A 21,173-nucleotide genomic window follows, 5' to 3' on the forward strand; every position below is an offset into this window, starting at 1 on the left:
GTGGTGGCAGGCGATGATTGTCCTTGCAACAAGGAGCCAAGGAAATGCTACCATGGGCAAGAGCATAGGCAGAGACAAGGGGACCTCCCGCCATGCCACCCTCCTGCCTCTGGAGGAGGTGAAAGGCTTCCGGAGCAGGGGTGAGCCCACTGCTCCAGGGCAACCCTCAGGGTACAGGACCAGGACACGGGGACAGTTTGGGATGTGATTTCTGACAATGCTGCGCCAGCTCCAGGGCAGCAGGTCGTGGGTGTGCTGGGGTTCCTGTGCCAGCTGTCCTCAGGGGGGACTGGTGGGAAAAATGGGAGCTGCATTCCTGGGAAGGGCCCAGTGGCCTCCCCCAGTGAGCACCACTCCCTGTCCCCATCTTCCTTCTGGCTTGGCCAGATACCAGTTGATATTGGGGCAATAACCTACCTCCTGTGTCTGTCCATGTCCTGCTGTCCCATCCTATCCTGCCATCTTATCCAAACCTCACCACATCGCCCCTGCTCCTCCATCCTGTCCCCGCCGCCACCCACCCTCCCAAGCCAGGGCCAGGCCAATGCTGGGGAGGGTGAGGACCAATGCAGAACCATGGTGACTGCTGGACGGAGCCAGGAGCTGGAGGCTGGGATGCAAAACCCCTCTCGTTTTCTGGTATCAGACAAAGGGATGAGGCCAATGGCCAAGAAGATAAATTGACTCCGAAGGAGCGAGGGCCCTGGTGGAGGATGTTCACAGGGCAGGCAGGTGGTGGTGGGATGCTGATGAATAGGAGATGGCTCTGGAGAAGATGTCGGCGGCAGGCGTGGACCTCAGCACGATACCTCCATGGTGTGGTTGATCTGCCCCATGGCCTCAGTGCTCTCCGAGTGGGTGCAGGCACGTGGACGGGTGCCATCCACTGAGCTGGCACTGGTGAGGGAGGCCGTGCGGGAGCGGGCCAGCCGGGTCATGCTGGCGGATGGCACTGCACGGGCACACAGACATGAATGGGCTGCTCAGTTCCATCCAAAACCCAGCAGGATCTGAGCCGACTGTGGCTCACACAAGCAAAGCCACAGATCCCACTCCCCAGGGTGAATGACACAGGCACAAGCTTGCAGCATGCGGTGTTATGACAACACGAGCAAGCTCCAGGCTGGCAAAGGACAGCAGGGCAGGGACAGGGGTCTCCAGACAGGCTGCACGCTGGGAATGTCTCTTGGGAATGTGACCATTGGGCATGAGGCAGTGGGGACCCTGGTTGCTGTGCTCTGGGTAAGGAGTGAGCTGGATGCCCTTTGGGCTCACCAGAGTGTGCAGGGACAGTGCCAACCCTCCTGCAGCCAGGATGCCCAGTGGGCACAGCAGCTGCCCTTCTGGAGGAGGGCACAGTGGGCACTGCCAAGACTTGCCCACTTGGTGGGGGATGTCTCTGAATCTCATTTCTCAGCCCCCAACCCTAGGTAAGGGGGCTCATCTTGGGCAAAGCGGAGAAAGACAGAGGGCATCTGGCTGGGAAGGGCCATTCCAGCACCCAGGCTGCTCCCAAAAGTGCCCAGGCAGCTTGAGGGCACAGGCCAGGCGGCACCATGCAGCAGCAGGCACTGAGCGGTACCTGAGCCTCCACTCAGCCGCCGATCCTTCAGGTGGGCAACTGGCAGCAGCAGGGTGTGAGAGGGGCAGGGAGGGCAGAGAGACACCATCAGCCAGGAGACCCCCCAGCCCCACGTGTGCATGCCCACGGACCTGCACACCTGCACACACACATGTATACATGGACCTTCAGCGTATGCACACACAAATATGCACACAGACCTGCACACACACAGACCTGCACACACGCATACATACACACATCTTCATGGACTTACACACACCTATGGGCACACAGACTTGTGCACATGGACTCTGTGTGTCTGTATGTGCACACACAGCCCCTTCTTGTGCATGCTCACACACACATACGTGTGCATGCATACAGAGAGGTGCTGTCCACACACGTATGTACACACAGAACCCTTATACACACATCTGTGTGCACACAGAGCCTGTACACCCCACATCCCTATGAACATATGGAAAATACACCACGAACACACGTGCAGCTCTCCCTCAGTACAGATACACCAAGGTACCAGGCTTCTCTACTACAGCCAGGTCAGCACACACACAAGGGCACACATGCATGTGTACATGAGGGCACACTCCAGCCCCATGCCCAGCCCAGCACTCACTGTAGCCCATGCCCTGGAGGAAGTACTTGAAGGCCTCGGTCAGCTTGCCGGGCTGCAGGAGAGAGCAGAGGTGAGGGACAGCATCAAGATATGTCTCAGGCCAAGTATACCCAGTCTGGGGACACGGGGGCTCACCTGTGTGACCTGAGGCAGCCCACCACAGTCAGCCATCTGCAGAGAGAAGGTCCTGCTTAGTTTGGGAGGGAGCTTTGCCACCCACCCTGTCCCCTGGTACCCAGGATGGCACTGCTGGGGGCCACCCTGCTTTCCCTACACCCTCCAGCCCCAAGGCCAGGATGGACCTGGAATGGAGAGATGGAGACACCTTGCAACCCTGGGGAATGGGTACTTGCTGGGCACCAGGGACCTCCTGGCTGCCCCTGCCACAGGCCTACCTTCAGGAAGGTGGTGTTGGTGGGATCCAGCTTGGAGTTACACTCCACCTGCGGGCAAGAGGGGTGGTATCAGCACCCTGGAGTGCCTTGAGCCGGGCAGAAGTTGCCTGTGGGTAGTTCCACTGGCCCATGGCACTGCAATGGAACATCTCACCGCAGGCAGGTGGAGAGAGGGAGGCAAGTCCTGAGCCCACAGTCATGGGACAGAGGGGACCTTCCTCCTGCCAGGCATCCTGAGTGTCACATGTGTACCAGCACAGAGGTACACATGCTGAGGGGGTTGCGCATGCAGTTACACATTACATACAAATGTGGTCACCTGCACAGTACCTGAGGCTGATTGTGCAAGTGTGGACAGCCACATGGGTGTGTGCAAGCATATGCCTGTGCCAGCAGCTCTTTGAGTGACTGTGGCCAAGGGGGGAGGGTGCCTGTGTGCCAACACATCTAAGTGTGCACACTGAGTGCATCTGGGCATCTGAGGAAGTGGAGGTTTCCAGCTGTGTCACTGGGCACATGCACACATGAGCAGGTGGGTTTGCACATGAGCATGGTCCTGCACATGGGAGCACACGTGTGTCTGAGCAGACAGCACATGTGTGTGTGCCCATGTAGTGATGGGCACTACCACCCTGCAGGCACTATCCCATCACTCACCACCCCTTCTTCAGCTGGCGCGTTGTCTCCGACCACCAGCATCACAGGACAGCTGGAAGTGAGAGGAAAAGGCACAGTCAGGGCTTAGCCTGAGAGGACTCCACTGCCCTGGGACCCCCCATGCCATGCTGGTGAAACTCCTACCGCAGCGTCTTGGCGTTGGGCACAGTCCCAGGCCGGTTGATGTCCAGATCCCTGCGGCTGATGGAGGAGAAAGAGGGCAAGTGTGAGCCCATGGGCCAGTGCTGCCACTGATGCCATAGCACAAGAGCTGCGGCACTGCCAGCTCTGGGAAGCAGAACCCTGCCCCACTGCCCTGGCATGCTGTGAATGGAGAACCCCACATCCATCTCCACCATGACCTGAGCAGGATGCAGCACCCAGTGCAGTAACATGGCTCCCAACCCCTGCACAATGGGACAGCACCTCTGTCCCCTTCCCCTTCTGCACCCAATGCAGGAGGAGGCCTGAATGCATGCATCCACGGCTGTGGGCTCTGGGACACGGCAAGGCTCTGGCACAGGTACCACCATTCCTGCATCCCTGGCCAGCACCAGTAGCCAGCTCTGCACCCACTGGGGCCACACCTCCCACCAGCACTGCAGCCTCTCACCCTCATGCAGATGGGAGCAGCCCAGGGCACTCACCTGTTGTACATGTTGAGGAAGAGCTGGAGGTTGAACTGGTTCACCACGCTGCCTATCTGCTGCCGGTAGCTCTGTACCAGCTCCGTGTTGTTCATCAGCTCTTCCTGTGCCAGCAGGGATAGGGATCAGGGCAGGGATGGAATTAAGGCAGGGATGGGGATTGGGGCAGGGATGGGGATTATGGCAGGGATGGGGATTATGGCAGGGATGGGGATTATGGCAGGGATGGAGTTAGGGCAGGGATGGGGATCAGGGCAGGGACAGAGATCAGGGCAGGCACTGCCTGGTGCCATACAGACACCCTTGCTCTACCCAGCCTGCCCATACCATGCTAGACAGTGGGGCAGGGAGAGAGGATGCTGGGCCATGCACCTGGGCATGCTGGAGCTGCAGGCAGGATGCGGGAATGAGTTGCACACTTGTCAAGGCTAAGCCCCAGATCAGGCAGGAGCGATACAGGCAGGGCTTGACTAACCCCATCCCTGTGGATATGGGGCAGGTCCAGTGGCACATGGCAGGGCACAGCCCACAGGCGTACAGGGTGAGGGGCTGGTGACGGGATGCATCAGGATGCATCAGGGTCCCTTACCTGGCTGAAGAGGTGTGACAGAACAGTGTCTGGCAGTGTGCTGGTGAGGCCAGAGAGCTGTGGAGAGAGCACAGGGAGTTACGGCACCACTTGGCTGGATCTTGCCCCAGGGAGTGGGGTCAGGGCTCTGCCCACCTTGGCAGCTGCCCAGTCAATCCAGCCTTTGCCGTTGGGATCAATGTTCATGAGGACCAGTCCTTCAGCCAGGTCAGGGAAGATGAGCTGCAGTGACCAAGAGGGGCAGCATTCAGCAGGGAGGGGAGATGTGCCCAAGGCAGCCCCCACCAGTGCCACTGCCCACTTCACTGAGGGCAACGGAGACCTGTGGCAAGACCCAATCACCATGGCCATGGCACTGCTGTCATGGCCCCCCATTTCTCCAGGAACAGCCTGCCCAAGGGTGTCAGCTCCTGCTCTTCCCCATGCCCTGAGCTGACAGCAGCCACAGCAACACTGGGCCAGCCCAGCTCAGCCTCAGCTCACCGCAAACTTGGCCAGCACGTAGGCTCCTGCCCCAACACCGATCCCAATCACGTACTTGAACCTGGAAAGTGGAGAGGTGCATATGAGGGGCCAGTGGGCTCCAGTATGGGTTCCCTGGGGCACCCCTCTACGCACAGCACAAGGACACACGCAGGATGCCAGCTTACTGGGACACCTTCCCAGCCTCAAACCACTGCCCACTGCTCCTCTCCCTGCCCAGCAACTGCAGTTGGCAGTGTGGAGGGGAGGTGACTTACCCAAAGTGCTGCACCACGCTGGGGAGCATGGCAGCCAGCTGGTCCATGGATGGGTACTGGTACCTGCAGCACAGGGGGACATAGTATGATGTTACAGGAAGCAGAATGGGAAGACTGGGACAGGGCTGCCTGGAGTAGGCAAGGAACTGTCACCCACTCACAAATCACCGCGTTTGGCTGCCCTGAGCTTTGACATGGTTCAGAGACCTGCAGGCAGGGCACGACTGCTCAGGCACCAGCAGCTCGCGGGCAGAAGGGTGACATCCCGGGGGGCAGGGGGCTGACAACATGTGAACAGAGCGAGTCCCTGAAGCTGGCACCTACCCCTGAGGGAACTGCGAGGCTCCCATCTGCTGGCCTGGCGCGTCCACGTGGCACACCACAAAGTGCTTTGTGATCTCCTGCATGTCCTCATAGTTGAAGAACGTGTTGAAGCAAAGCTTGTCTGTCAAAGGGTAGGCAGGGATCAGACACTAGACGCCCTGGCACAGGGGCCAGAGACCATGAAGAGATGTTACCTACCCTCCCACTGTTCTTCAACCAGGTGACATGTCACCAAAGCCCTCCCATCCGTTTCCTCCCAGGCTCCTCATCCCCACAGCCACTGCTGGCCAGGCCTGTATCCCTGCTGGTGTTGAGAGGCAAGGTGATGGATGGACACAGTCAGGAGAATGAGGAGTTTGGGATGAGCTTTGTCAGCTTGGAGGGATGTGACTGGGTGCTGCAAAGCCCTGAGCTACAAAACCCTGGGCAGCAGGATCAGCAGCCTGGGGTGTTATCAGCCCTATCCGAAATCCTCAGCAGGGCCTCAAGCAAACGTGGGATTTGAGAAACAAATGCAAATCTCCCTGCTTGGAAACAGTCAAAGAAACAGCCCTGGTGTTGCTGTGGACAGGCCACCACTGTTGCAGTGGGATACAGCCGTTGCCGGGGCTTGGAGGGGTTCTGCCCATGGCACTGGTGCCAGGACACCTCTCTTAAAAGGTGGGGGTGAGGCAGGTTGTAAGGACCATTGCAGCCAACATGACGCATCCCTGGAAGCAAAAGTGCTCATTTCCACCCACGGTGACTCAGCCTCAGCTCCATGGAGCAGGAGATGCTCCTCCCCACACAGGGCACTGTGCATCCCAGCTCAGCTCAGGGACACAGCCCACAGTCTGGGCTGCAGATCCAATCACAGAATTGCAGAATCAACCAGGTTCGAAAAGACCTTTAAGATCACCACATCCAATTGTTCCCCAGCACTGCCAAGATCACTACACCCAACTGCTTCCCAGCACTTACTGACACGGTTCAGCATGACTGAACTGTGTCGCTAAGGGCCTTGTCTACACGATTTGGGAACACTTCCAGGGACGGTGACTCCACCACTGCCCTGGGCAGCCTGAGCACCCTTTTGGGGAGAAACTATTCCTACCATCCAGTCTAAACCAGATAACACAGAATCCCGTCATCCAGAGCCCCAGCTCAGGTCCCCCCTTTCCTACTATTCCCGTATCCATCAGCCCTCACAACATCCCCCAAGTCTGTGCTTTGGATTCCAACAGGCATGCGGACCCATCCAGCATCCCCTGTGTCCCATCCCTCCTGGTGTGGCTGGGTGCCACAGGGTGGCCAAACACTCCTGTCCTGGGCTTTGAGTTGTGCTGAGCATCTGGTGCTTTCAGATACCTGGGGATACACAACACAGCCTGGGAATCCTTCATAGGAGGAGGCAAAGGAGCTGAGCTGGGGCTATGGCTGATGTCCTGCACCCAGTGCAGCCCCAGGCTTGCTCCCCCTTGCCCCTGCACCCCATGGCCCAAGAACTCACGGTTGAGGCCCACGTCGTGATATGTCAGGATGGCCGGGCGATTCCCCTTGGGAGAGCCCCGGATGACCACGTGCAGCAGCCCATAGGGGGTCTCAATGTCATGCTCCTGGGGGAAGAGAAGAGATGGGGTGGTGCCTGCCTCAAGACACCCTCACCAGTGCTTCCCTGGGCAGCTGGGTCCTGTGGAAGCACATGGGAAAGATGAGAAGCCAGCCTGAGAAGAACCCCAGCTTCGGGCATCCCTGTGGTAGTAGAAGGTAGGTAAATCACAGGGAAGGAAAGGGAGGACTTGGGATAAAATAATGAGATTTAGGAAAATAGTGCATCATGGGATGGGATCATGGGATGGGATCAAGTGATAGAGGTTTGGGATGGAATGGGGTGGATGGCATGATCCAAGGCAGAGATGAGGATCATGGAACAGGGCAGGTAGACCACAGCATGGGACAGGAGATCTTCAAGGGTCTGAGACTGAGGGAGCTTGGCAACAGGGTGTGGATGGCAGCACAGCCCAGTTGGCCTGGATTCGTTGTGCCTGGGGCAAACAGGCAGAGGTTGGACCCCGGACATTGCCTTGGGAAATGCAGCAGCCCGACCCTGAAATCACAGCTAAAGTTAACTTAAAACCTCTCTGGTGTGATGTGGCTGTGCCCCCATAGAGAGATCAGGGCTGCCCTGTGCCTCAGTTTCTCTGGCTGGGAGGCCTCACAGCCATTATCCCCAGCCAGCAAAGGAAACTGAGGCTGTGAGCCCAAATGCTGCCTGGAGACAAGGGACCAGGTTCCCCTCCGGATGCCAATCCCTGCCAGCCAGTGACCTTGAAGCCAGGATCTGGTGGGTGCAGCAACATCATGGGCTGGCCAGGGGCTGCTGGCACAGTTCTCACTGCAGGAACTGGCAGCCCCATGGATGGGCTGGCAGGAGGGGACGAAGTACATGGATGATCCTGTGGGTTATGTGCTGCCAAGGACTCTGAAGGACACAGGCCTGAGGTGGGAGGAACTCCTGAGGACACGGTCTCCTCACTGCAGTGCCTCCCCTTGCTGAGATCCGCTGTCCTCGAGGGGATGCAGTGCCTGAGGGCAGCACAAGCACTCTGAGGAGACAACACTCAGCTCCCCAAGGGCACCCCGACTCCAGCCCTCATCCACAGCTGCCCCTCCACTTCCCAGGGCTGCATCAGGCAGCAGGCAATGAGCAAGGACATCCCCCTGCACAAATGGATGGGGAAACTGAGGCAGAGGAAGGGCCTGGCCCAAGGTCACAGAGGAGGAGACGTCCATGTAGTCTGATCCTGGGCACAGGGCTGCCTCTTTGCCATCATTGTGCTCATGGTCCCTGTCACAGCCCCAACAGCTCAGACTGCATTCCCACCCCAAAATCACATGCCCAAGGTGCGGCTCCTTCCCTAGCACCCCACGTTCGCCCTGCCCCAAGCCAGGCACATCGCTGCTCATGGTGCAGCCTCTGCAGCATTCCTGGGTACCACAGCCCTGCCCTTTGCTGCAGGGACGCTCACTGGGGCCAGGGGGGAGGAGAGTGAAGGACAGGGATGCAGGGCATGCAGGCAGTAAGGAGTGGAGGGCACTGACAACCCATGGCCCTAGCAAAAGTGGGGTGAGGTGGAGGGGTTGTCACAGCACCCACAGGTACCTCGGGCATGCAGCCCTGTCCAGGTCACCCACTTACTGCTGCAGTGCTCAGCCTCCTCTGTACCAGCCTGTTGCCATCACTGCAGAGACCAGAAAGCATCCAAGAGATTGCTTCAAAACAGCAGGAGACCCTCTCCCTCCGCAGATCTGGGGTGGGGAAGGGGCAACGTGCCACCCATCACCCCATCAGCAGCCTCTGCAGCCACACTCAGCCAGGGTGCAGCATCTTGGCTTGGCTTGGAAGGACACGCTCAAGGACACTGTGTCCCTGAAGCCTGTGGCACATCAGAGATGCGGCAGCAGGGCTGCGAGAAGGAAAAGCTCCCCAGCACCAGGTCCCCACTCACCAACCCCTGCCTGCCCCACGTCAAGCGCTGCTGGGAGCAAAGGTTCAGCCTCAGCAAGGAGGGGAGGTACCTCAAGCAAAACTCAGCAAAGGGAGGGCAGCGAGCACGGAGCGGTGGTACCTACCCCATCCCAGCACTCAGGCATGGTGAGGAACCGGGAGGACGAGGCTGTTCAGGCAGGGTGGACCAAGAGCAGGTCCCGGTGCAGAGCACAGCAGTGCAGTGGGCTGAGTGAAGCGGAGCTCTGCGCTGGCTCAGCCCCTCGCCTGGCTTTATAGTGGAGCCCCAGCCCTGCTCTAAGCCCTGCCTCTGCCTCCCTTCCCCCTCGACACAGGCTGGGCTCCATTGCGGGAGTGCTGCGATGGAGCCAGCACTCAGCCATTGGCTGCCAGTGGAATTATTCATGCTCCAATTGGCCCCAAATATCCTTGTTTATGAAGGAAAAACTGCCTGGCACCATGCAGAAACCTCCTCCATCTTCCCTCCTCGGGCACAGCGGGACAGGCCAGGGTGCCTGGGTCCTCAGCACACGCGTGAAGCTCCAGCCACATGCAAACATGCAGAATCATGCTGTACCTGCAGCCTGCACCAGCGCACACGCATCAGGAATCACCCCCAAACACACTCACAGACATGGGCACTCGCTGAACACACAGGGGAAAGTCACATCAGGCATGCACTGCAGATGTGTGTGACCACGCACATGCGTGCACAGGAACATGCACCAACACAAGACACACTGTGTCATGTCCCCCTCTCATTTCTGTGTATGCAGACTTCTGGAGAATAAAGAGAATAAGTCATGCTGGAGCACACACAACCCCAAAAAATGCTTGTGTGTACCCACACATGGGGGCTGGCCCCTGTGTGTTTGTGTTGGTCCATGTTCCTGTATATGTATGTGCATGGTCATATGCACATAAGGAACATACCCGCTGCATCCTTCTCCTTTGTGCTTCCCATGTATGCCATGGCTATCACTCATGCCCATGGATGCACAATGATCTACACACATGAAGAACCTTGTGCACATGTGCGCGGAGGGGCACACACATGTGAACACTGCCCAGATATGTGTGTCACCTTACCCAGCAGCACAGCCATCCTGCTGGCTGTGAGACACTGGCAAACAGAGGATACACAGGATTTAGTCCCAGTCTGGCCATCACCAGTGGCAGGTAAACAAAGCAGGAGGAAAGACAACCCAGAAATGCTGAGGGGTCAGATCCTGTCTGACAAGTGCTGTGTATGCACATGCACACGTGTGTATTCCTGTGTGCACGTGTGTACAGGCAGATGTTTTCTGCCCTGGTTCCAATGAGGGCTCCCTGCAGCTCACATCCATGGGTGGCCTCATGCTCCATGATGGGCAGCCTCTGGGTGCCATCCCCTTTATCCTGCCTGCTCCTGCCCAGTCAAGCTCAGCACAGCCACCTCCAGAGCCACTCTAGCATGAAGCTGGGCAACCATGGATGGAGAAAGAATGCTGTGGTCCCCCAAAGGGGCTGAAGAGCCACAAGCAGTGCTGGACCATGACAGCATTCAGTGGGGACCATCCAGCCTCCCTGCCCACCACAGGGATGTGCCACGCTGAAGCATGTCACCACCTCTGCATCATGGATCATGGCCCACCCTGGCCATGGCTAGCTTCCACCATGGCCTGCACACACCACAGCCATGGATCCAGCTGCCACCACCAGCACATGTACGGGCCTCCTCCCATGGCAAAGCCCCATGAGCTCAGCTTCACCCAGCAGGCTTGTTCTCATAGAGTCTCTGATGTCTAGTAACAGAGCTGAGCCCCTTTTCCTTGGGGACAGCCCTTTCCCTGACCTGGGCAAATGATCATGCAGAGCTTGTGGGGGGCTACCGAATGTGGTGTCCTGCAAATAAGTCGGGGGGTCTGGATGCTGGAGAAAGGAAGGACAGACGGGCAGAGGGACGGCATTCACCTTGCCGGCCCCAAATAACCTTTCCTCTGCACCGCTTTGTCCTGCAGGGAGCTCAGAGCCAAGCCCAAGCTCCATCTCTGTTAAGGAAGGACCATGTGAGGGGTAAACTCAGCTTTCAGGGGGTTCTGGCACAGGTACAAAGCTGTTCATGGGTCCAGGTGGAATTTCTGCTGCCTGTGGAGTCAAAGAGCACAAGCAGCCACAGCCTTCAGGGAAAAGCCAGAGCTGCAGAGGGGCATCAGCAGGCAAGAAAAGACAGATGGTGGCAAAATAGAGGGAGAAGGGGTGGAAAAGCTGAGGTGAAGTAAGGCATGAATGCAGAAGGGCTGCAGGGACACGGGAGGGCTGAGCAAGGCTGACTCCACTTGAATGGCACTGAATGGCGTTGCCACCCCACTGGCAACGAGCCCATCCGCTGGTGGGTGGTCCAGACCTTCAGCATGGCTAGGGCCACCAGGTCCCAGGGCAGGGGCTTCTGCCCCCTGCATTCCAACAACTTGGCTTATTCCAGCAGCCCCAAGGGCTTTACTATGGCTGGTGTGGGAATGAGGGACCCCTGCTCCCCCTCACTGCCCCTGTAGGCCAGAGCATCTTGGCAACGGAGCAGTAATGGCCCTGGTCAGGAGCAGAGGGACAGCCAAGAGTTCAGCTGGGGCTGGATTAAATACCCCAAGGAGGTGAGGGAGAAGTGCTGGGATGGGGGGTAAGGGGAGGTTGCCCCTGCACAGCCTGGGGAGCTCATCCCATCCCACCATGAGGTTCTTGGAGGGGAACCAGGAGGGCTCAGGGCCTGGCTGGCTCAGGAATGCTGCTTTGATCCTTGCCCAGGTCATTCTCTAGGTACCAAGGTGCATCGCTGGGGCATTTACTGTCTGGTCCCACTACAATGGGCACCAGCAGGGACAAGGGTCAGCGTCACTGTGGGCCACTCCCTGAGATACTGGCATGCAAAGGTTGTCCTGGGGGAGCTGTTGTTCTTTAACATCCCCTGCATGCCAACCAAGCCCTGCCCTGGCACAGGTGAGTGAGTGCCATACTGGTGCCCATGCTGCATTCTTCACCTCCTCACCCTCAAGTCACTGACACCAGGAGGGTTCATTTCCCGCACAGCTGTCAACAAGAACCCTGAGCAGGCAGAGCAAGGAGCAGCCCAGACCCACACAGCTTGTCACTCCCAGCCCCAGCATCTCCCCAGCTCTAGGGCTGCTGGGAACGCTGGAATTTCTTTTCTGCCAATGCCACCTTTTTATAATTCTGTGGCCTCCAAGACAGACACTGAAATCTTCCACTCTGCAAACCACTAGCCCAGCATCCTGATGGCATTCCTTGTTCCCCACCTGCATGGATGATGGAGACTGAGCAGGCCAGCCCCAAAAGCCTGGTCACCACTTTGAGTCTGCCAAAAAAGGGACCTGTGCTTCCCTGCTCCTCTCCCAGGATGAATGAAATCCAGATTCATTTTACCCTTGCAAGTGCTGTTTCAGTGCCAGACCTGGCTCAGACAGCACCATTCAAGACCACCCTCCCGGTGGTCCCAGCCACTGACAAAGCAGTGACATAGAACCTGAAGCCGGTCACTGGTGTCCCTTGGGAAGGGGGCATGCTTTGGGAGAGGAACAGGCAGCAAGCTGGGGTGTGGCAGCCTCATTGCCCTCCCTCTCCATCTACTGGCACTCTGGTCTCTGGGGGAAGCCCAGTGCAGGATGAGCTTGGGTGTGATGGTGAAGCCCACCAAAGCAGGAGCCCGCACAAGCTGAGCCCCACAAGCCCCAAGGCCATGTCATGGAGCTCCTACAGAGAGGTGAAATGGAAGTACAAGGTGAGCAGGTTCCAGCCAGGGAGGGGAGGGGCCCTGCTCTCCAAAAGAGGGGGGAATGCCGAAGCCTCCAAAAAAGAAAGGCTTTCAAACATCCTTATGTAAGACAGAGGCTGGCATTGCCTGGGAAACCATTGCCATGGCAATGGTGGAGGGGCTGGAAAAGCAGCTCAGCCCTCCTGAGAAGAAATCAACTCTTTTAAAGAGATTTTGTCCCCGGCCCTTCGCCAAGTGCCCACAGCCACATCCAGTGCCAGCACAGAGATGCCTGGCACCATTCCCTCCTACTGGTGTCTGCAATAGACGTGCAGTCCCATGTACAGACGCTGCCCAGGAACTGTGTCCTCACGGAAAGGGGGGACAGCAGCACCCCTGGATCCGTTCAGCACCCTGCAGCCTTCCCCAGCCTCAAGCTGCTGTCCCCTGCAGGACCCAAGGTGGAAACACCCCCTATGGCTGGTCCTACCTTCCAGTCTGTGTCTTCTGTGGAGAGGAAGACATCCGAGTTGTCCTGGGGAGAGAAGGAGCCATTAGGGACAGAGACATCCTCCCTCCTTCCATCCAGCTCATGAAGACCCCTAGCTAAATGAGCACCCGCTCCCAGGGCAGTGCTGGCTGCAGGGGGACACAATGAGCACAGGTGTGCACACACACATGCACATCTACAATATCCACACACACACTACCTGCCAGTGTGTGCACACACTGTGTATTAGCATGTATGTGCAACATCTGTATGCATATACAATATCTAGCAGTGTGCACTTGCAGTCCAGAACCCTGCCATGTGCTGGGCTGCATCCCCAGAGCATGAGCACCAGCTCCAGGGAGGGGATTCTCCTTCTCTGCTCCTCTCTGGGAAGACCCTACTTGGAGTACTGTGTGCAGTTCTGATGTTCTCAGTATAAGGATGACATGGAGCTGCTGGAGCAAGTCCAGAGGAGGCTACAAGGATGATCAGGGGCTGGAGCACCTCCCATATGAGGGCAGGCTGAGAAAGTTGGGGCTGTTCAGCCTGGAGAAGAGAAGGCTGTGTGGAGACCTCAGAGCAGCCTTCCAGTATCTGAAGGGGGCCTACAAGGATGCTGGGGAGGGACTCTTCATCAGGGACTGTAGTGACAGGACAAGGGGTAACGGGTTTAGACTGAAACAGGGTGAGATTTAGGTTGGATCTTAGGAAGAAGTCCTTCCCTGTGACGGTGGTGAGGCGCTGGCACAGGTTGCCCAGAGAAGCTGTGGCTGCCCCATCCCTGGCAGTGTTCAAGGCCAGGTTGGACGGGGCTTGGAGCAACCTGATCTAGTGGAAGGTGTCCCTGCCTGTGGCAGGGGGTTAGGAACAGGATGAACTTTAAAGTCCCTTCCAACCCAAACCAGGCTGGGATTCTATGATTCTGTGATGACACCAAACCAGAACCTGTGCTCACCTACACACCTGCAATATCAGCACACATCTGCACACATGTACACTGAATGCCACACAGGCACTCCATACCAGCATGCACACACCTCCCCAAGCTCTCACTTCAGCATCTGCACCAGACTCACCAGCTCAGCATCCTGGCTCCGCAGCAGTGGCTTCTGCTCAGTGAAGCGCAGCTCATGCAGCCCTGCCATGGTCATCTCCTGCAGCAGCAGCCCTGCAGTGGAGGTGTCAGGGCAGGTTCTGCTTCCAGCCCCTTCACCCCATCCCCTGTAGCCTCCCAGGTCTCCCTGCTCATAGGTACAGGATCCAAATCAGCTTCACTCCAAACATCTACCATGGGGACTTGGTGATGCAGCTTGTCCATGGGCTGCAGCGAGCCCCTCTGCTGGGAGCTGGGAGCAGGCAAGGGGCAGGCAGTTCCTAGAGGTCCAGTTCTTCCAGTTAAGGTCAGACCAATCTCCAGGGCACAGTCCTAGGCAAACTGGGAGACCAACCTGGTCTATCCGTGGTGGTCACCCTTTAAGCACTCAGTTCACGGAAGAACATCCCAATTCCCACCCCACCTTCCAGCATCACTTGGAGAGAGAAAATCCAGTGTTTTGACTGGGTTTAGGCTGCCGCTAGATACAGATGGGACAGAGGGAACTCTCCCTGCACAGCTAGGGTGAGTGGTGGTGTTTCTCAGCTGTGCTGGGAGGCAGAGGGATGCTTCAAGCAGCAGGGGAGCAGAGAGGCAGCCTGAAGTTTGTATTGCAATGATGGAGAAAACCGAATGTGGAGCCTTTACCCTCAAATTCTTCTCCTTCCCTGGGAATCAGGTGCTGGCCAGTGGGCAGCTCATCCCAGAGCTTGCAGGGACAGACTTTACTATGGTGCTGCCTCTGAGCAGATGCTGCTGACCAGGGACTTTGTACCCCCCAGCACCAACATCTCCAAAATACCCTCAGGCTCAAACCCAGCTTAGAAAATCAGAAAAGAGCAAGGGGATGCCTGTGCTCCTAGCAGCTGGCTCTGCACAGGTGGTGACAGACAGGCTCCCCTGTATAGATGGGGTGGGTAACTGGCACATCCTAGTTCAAGGGGGTTGTCAGTGCTCAGGCAAGATTTGGAAGTCAGGTGTTTGCCTTCACTGCCTCTGTTTCCACCCCTTACCCAAGGCCAAGCCTTCGGGCAAGGGCTGCTCTGAATGGGCCAGCACCAGCCCTACGCCTCCTGCACCTGCTGCCCGCCCTCTGCAATGTGCCCAGAGACACTGGACATGGAATGGGGCTGTGCTAGCACCGCAGCAGGCACAGACCCTGCTCCATCCACAGCCTTGGCTAAGCCTGCTCCATGTTTACCCACTTTCAAACCTAGGTCATTGTGGGTGAGCTACATGGAAAGGCCAGGCAACGCCATGAGCATTGCAATGCCACCAGGAATACTGAAGCTGGTCATAAGCTCCCCTCCAAAGCCAGATTTGCTCATCCAGCTGGGTTTTCCATTCAAAACCCAAGCAGGCTGTGCCACCTGGCTGCTCTCTGCACACATGGCACTTTGCTCCCTGGGAGCCACCCAACAAACCACAACTGTTTGGAGGGAGAAACACCACTGCGAAGCCTCCAGGGAAACTCAGGGCACCCAGCACTTGGGGTGTCCACGTCAACCGAGGGCCTTACTGAACAACACCCTAGTGGGGAGAGGCGTCAACAGCCCCGTGGAGGGGCACCTGCCTGGGACATGCTGCTCCAGGCTGGACTGCTGCTGGGCAGATGGCTTTGTGCAAAGGGACAGCCCTCGCCTGCAGCCCACCAGCACAGCCCAGATGACGCAGCCCTGCAAAACCACAGACCGACAGCCCTCAACGCCCTGGGACACCATCCCAGGGTTAAAAAATGGGAAGAAAATCAGCCTCACTAGTAGCAGGTCTGGAAGTGAGCAGGAGCGTCCGACGCTGAGTGCAGGAACCCACCAGGTCCCCGCAGCTCCCAGCACTGCTGGGAACAGCACTTAGTGTATGGTGAGCGCCTTTAGTAGTTAAAGCCTCCAGCTAATATGGGAGGGAGGGTGGCCCAGCCATGAGGAAAGGCCCCATGACCTTGCTGGTGGCAGAGGCAGAGCTGGCTCACAAGGGACGTGGCAGAGCCCTTCACCAACCTGCATCCTCAGCACAGGGTGGATAGGCCCCCCTGGCATGGCACTGAGAGTGGGAGTGGAGCAGGGATCAGTACATCGTGGAGTCCCATGGGTGCAACAGCCTGCAAGCAGGATTCCCATAGATGCTTTGCTCCCATGGCACCCCACAGGTACCCTTGTCCCTGCCCCTGCCAGTGCAGCAGTGGGACTGTGGGCAGCCTCACCCAGCCTGGCTGGGTCACTGTCACTGTGGAGGGCTGGTGGGTAAGCCACAGCTCTGGGTCTCCTGGCCAAAACAACTTGGCTCTCATCACGATGGGGCAATGTGACTGGCAACAAGCCCTTTTCCCTCCAGCTTGCCCCAGTGCTCCTCCACAGCATCCATCCCCAGGGTGCTGCTCCAAGCGTGCCCATCTCTGCTCCCACTCTGTCTTCCCACTGCGATGCCACCATTACCTGAGCACAGCTGGACACGTCTCCTCCCTAATCCCAAATCAGTCCCAAACCCAGTGCTCTGTCTGGGACAAGCACTTCGCCTTGCGGTGGCCTTGGCACTGCATACATAGACCTGGATGGAAACAGCCACATCGGCTTCCCCAGAGATCTGCAGCTTATTGGAAAAGAACCAGCTTATGGCAAGTAAATACACATTATTATTATTATCATCATCATGACGGGGCCGTGGGAAGGGTTTAACACCGGGCAGCGTGCCTGGTCGGAGCCAGGGTGCAGGATGAACACCCCCAGCTTGCTCTGCCCCCATGGCGGGGGCCTAGGTCTGTACTCCAGCACATCCCTCCCCTCTAAAACTAGCCCAATGCGGGGGGCGCGGGAGTGGGAAGGACCCAGCCGAGGGGATCCGGTGCCACCGGTGAGGATCTGAACACCGCGGGCATGGGGAGCAGCAGTGGGGGCTCTGCCGGAGGCGGGGGCTAAGGGGAGCCGCGGCCCCATGCGCAGGGAGCGCAGGCGCCGCAGGGATGCTCCAGCAGCCCCACACGCACCCCCCAGCCCACCACCCTGCCGTTCGCTTGGTGGGCCCCCCGTGCCGGGAGGCTGCCGGCTCCGTGCATCCCCCCACTCCCCCCCCCCGCACCATGGGGCTGGGCTTCCCCCGCTGCAGCCCTACACCTCCCGGACCCGAAAAAGCCGCGTTCCCCCAGCACACCCCGGCCGGGCCGTTACCTGTCAGCAGCTCGATCTTGTGTCGGAGAACCTTCATCCCGGGCGGAGCGACCGGGCGGGCGGGAGCGAGCGGAGCCGGTGCTGGTGCGGGGCGCGCAGGGCGGCGCTCGGGCAAGGCTGGGCACAGCCCCGCCGGGCCGGTTCCTCCCCTCATCGGGGCCGGAGGGTGGGAAAGGGGCCGGAAACGGGGGAATGCCAGGAGGACAATGGGTCCGGCCCGGGAATGGGGGCATTAAACGGGAGAGGGAGCCCTGGGGCGTTGTAAAGGGTGATGGATTGCTGGAGGGGGAGGAGGGCTACAGGAGAGACGGAGCGCTGGGGAGGGACACGGGAGATGGATCGCTGGGGCGGGGGGGGTGTCATGGGAGATGGAGCGCTGGAGGCAGGTAAACAGGAGATGCAGTGCTGGGGGGTTGTCCCAGCACTGGACCGTGATGGCCAATGGGTCCAGGGGTGTTCCTGTGTTCATGGAGTCTCAGGAGCAGGGGACAGTGGAATCCCTGGGGAGACCCAGGTATGGGGCCACGGCCAGACGGTCTGGGGGCCCCCAAAAGCAGGGGAAGGTGATGATTAGAGGGAATTCTAGGACAAGAAGGGACCTGTGCTACTTAGAACTGAGTAATTATGGCCAAGAGGACTAAGGAGTCTGGCGGGTGGGGGCATGTAGGCCAAAGGAGCTGAGAGCATCCAGAAACAAGATTAAGGATGACAAGATACCTGGGGGTCCTCTTGGAGCATGAGGGTGAAGGTTCCCCTGAGCATGGGATGGTCATGATCAAGAGCCTCAGGTGGTGCCAGGATAATGTGTAGCTGTGCAGTGAGGGTCTCCACAGCAGGGCCATGGGTGGTGTCAAGGAGTGAGGATGGTGATAGCTGCCGTGTCATATGTGGTGTACCACTGGGGAGTAGAGGCCATGACTGGAGTAGTGTTGATCCCCCACATATTGATGATGGCGTGGCAGCTTGTTGCCTAGAGCAGGTTTGTGGGGTGGCTGTTTGGGTGAGGCAAAACCAGTGGCTGTGAACACCACCATAGGGGTGGTTGGAGAGAGCTGGTGCCACAGTGGGGAAGATGCAGGATGCTCATCTTCTGCATGACGTGTGGATGCTGGTGGTTGCCCCCTCTGCCCTGGCTGTGATCCTGCATTGTCAGAGGCCATCAGCTTTGCAAGGCAGCCAGTCTGAGGAGGTTTGCCCACCACCCTTGTAATAGTGCCCAAGTTTCTAAAGGAGCCTGGACTCCAAAGGTCTGAAGCAAGTCTCTGTTCTGAACTGGGACAGCTTGTCCAGCAACAACAGAGGGCCCCAGCCTGCCCCTAGAGCAAGGGCTGATTCCAACTTGCCTCCAAGCCAGGCAAGCTCATCCTGCCACTGTTCCTTCCCCTGTACTTCTTTGATACTGCTTTGAATCATGTTTTCCACATTTGGGGACACAACAGCCTCCACTCCCATGTTCATAAAATCACAGAATCCCAGACAGGTTTGGGTTGGAAGAGACCTTAAAGCTCATCTAGTTCCAACCCTCTTCCATGGGCAAGGACACCTTCCACTAGATCAGGTTGCTCAAAGTCTCGTCCAACCTGGCCTTGAGCACTACCAGGGATGGTGCATTCACAAACTGCACAAGACATGCCATTCAGAACTGGCTCTTCTGTCATGGTTTAAACCCTGTCACCAAGTTAGCCGCGCAGTCCACTCCCCCCCTGCCATTTCTTCCCCCCTCCCCTGCTCCTGGAGGGACGGGGAGGAGAATCGAAAGAATTCTAAGGTATAACACAAATCACTACTGCTACCACAAATAATAATAATGATAAAGGGAATAACAAGGGAAGAGAATACAATACCACCTGTAGAAAACCAGCCTGACCGAGCAGTGATCTAGCCCTTCCGGGTAACTGCCCCCAGTTACATCCCGGGCATGATGTGCTGTGGTATGGAATACCTCTTTGGCTAGTTTGGGTCAGGTGTCCTCTCTCTGCTTCCTCCCAGCTTCCCCTCCTCCCTGGCAGAGCATGAGACTCACGAAGTCCCTGGTCAGACTAAACATTGCTAAGCAGCAACTAAAAACATTGGTGTTATCAGCGTTGTTCCCAGGCTGAAAGTCAAAACCACAGCACTGCACCAGCTACTAAGAAGGAGAAAAAATGACTGCTACTGCTGAACCCAGGACACCTTCCCAAAACTTTCCTATGCAGAACCTGCTGAGGACCCCATCACCTGTCCTCCATGGGCTTGTTTCCCCATCAACCCAGGCCCAGGGTTGTTCACCTGGAAGGACTCCCAAGGGCACGGCTGTGGTCTGGTGTCCAGGCTAGCACTTGTACCTCTTTCCTGCTGGGCATACCTGCCAGGAGAGTCCAGGGAAAACATTCCAGATCTTCCTTGCAGAGATAGTGCACATGAGTCAGGGCCTGCTGCTGCTCCATCCTGCATTTCAGTGCTATGTACTTGTCAGCATGGGAAAACCAAGGTTTCTTGCAGGTTGTGTGAGGCTCAGGTTTTCCTACACAATGCAAGATGCTGCAAGAGGGTAGGGATCTTGGAGACAATCTCTGGAGGTCCCCCCCAGCTGTGGATCTAGGCTAGCCCTAGAAAGGAATTTCTTGGCATTCCTTGTAACCACCACCCATAGGAGCAGTGCTGGTGTTTCAAGGAAGGTTGAACCAGGGTCTTGTTAGCATCACTCTCATCCAGAGATCCAGGTTTGCCCTAACCCTAAATTCCCAGGATGGCAGCGGGTGCCTACAGGTACCCCAGACCTCAACCTCATCACCCCTCAGCCAGTGGCCAACACAGCTCTGTGCTTCATAGCACCTTTAACTCAAGGGCCATGGGCTGCCTTGAGAACGGCCATGGAAAACATCCTACAGACACCTCCTGAGGAGCTGGAGGAATGTCTGCTGGTACAGATATTCACCTCCTTCCCAGGTTTTAACAGCTTGTTCCAGGCTTTTTTGATGGCAACCAGTTTTCAGCTGACTTCAGCCTCTCCTGCTGAGTCATCAAGGCTCTGTTCACCTTCCCACCTTGGAGAGATGTCAGGGAGCACAACCCTTGAAACTCTCAGCTAGGAACCAACCCAACACTTCAATGGGCTCAGATCTTCCCTGCTTTCAGGGCTGCCCCCCTGTGGGTCCAGCAGCCAAGGAGTTTCCTCTGAACTGGTAAGGGATGTGTCAGGGTTGGATTAAAATCTTTCTGACAAGGTGCAAATTTAAACCTCCACCTCCTCCTCCAACTGCCAGCGATTTCTCTGGGAATAAATGATTTTTCACACCAGGGATTTACCTTCTCTGCATGAAGTTCGACTTTATCAAATGATAGCTTTTAGAAGGCTGCCTTGCCAAAGGAGCAGAGCCGTGTGATAAGATAACTGCATGATCAATTAGGCTTGAGAAGAGCACAACCTCTCTGTGCTCTAAGGTGGGGCAACTGGAGTGTCACCCCATGTAGGGGTTCAGAAATCACCTTCACATAGAGCCTGCTGCGCCCTGAATTGTGTGATTAAAGGGAAGCAAGGGAGTTCTACAGCACAGAATCTTCCACGTTACTTTTCATTGCACTTCTAACACAGGTCAATGTGGCATTTCCCACATGGCTTTCCCTGTGCTTTAGACCAGCCATGCAACACTAAGCCAGTC

General features: G+C 57.4%; 1 protein-coding gene across 4 annotated transcripts; it reads right to left on the reverse strand.

The window, feature by feature from the left end:
* Positions 1 to 797: 797 nt before the first annotated feature.
* On the reverse strand, positions 798 to 17,569 carry NDRG4 (NDRG family member 4; the record flags this gene model as incomplete). 4 transcript variants are annotated; one of them, XM_080637573.1, is made up of 17 exons in its annotated part: positions 798 to 952; positions 1,583 to 1,621; positions 2,202 to 2,253; positions 2,337 to 2,372; positions 2,597 to 2,644; positions 3,254 to 3,305; positions 3,398 to 3,454; positions 3,901 to 4,004; positions 4,490 to 4,546; positions 4,625 to 4,711; positions 4,973 to 5,033; positions 5,230 to 5,292; positions 5,554 to 5,674; positions 7,043 to 7,148; positions 13,276 to 13,320; positions 14,355 to 14,446; positions 17,533 to 17,569. In XM_080637573.1, 17 exons carry the CDS (start codon positions 17,567 to 17,569, stop codon positions 798 to 800), a joined length of 1,212 nt encoding a protein of 403 aa, XP_080493699.1. The 4 variants fall into 4 exon arrangements, with proteins under 4 accessions (XP_080493699.1, XP_080493700.1, XP_080493701.1 ...); XM_080637574.1 differs by lacking the exon at positions 1,583 to 1,621; XM_080637575.1 differs by lacking the exons at positions 13,276 to 13,320; positions 14,355 to 14,446; positions 17,533 to 17,569 and adding an exon at positions 9,166 to 9,186.
* Between the last annotated feature and the right edge of the window lie 3,604 nt (positions 17,570 to 21,173).

This window comes from Psittacula echo, assembly GCF_963264785.1.
Source record: "Psittacula echo genome assembly, chromosome: Z".
Taxonomy (NCBI): domain Eukaryota; kingdom Metazoa; phylum Chordata; class Aves; order Psittaciformes; family Psittacidae; genus Psittacula; species Psittacula echo.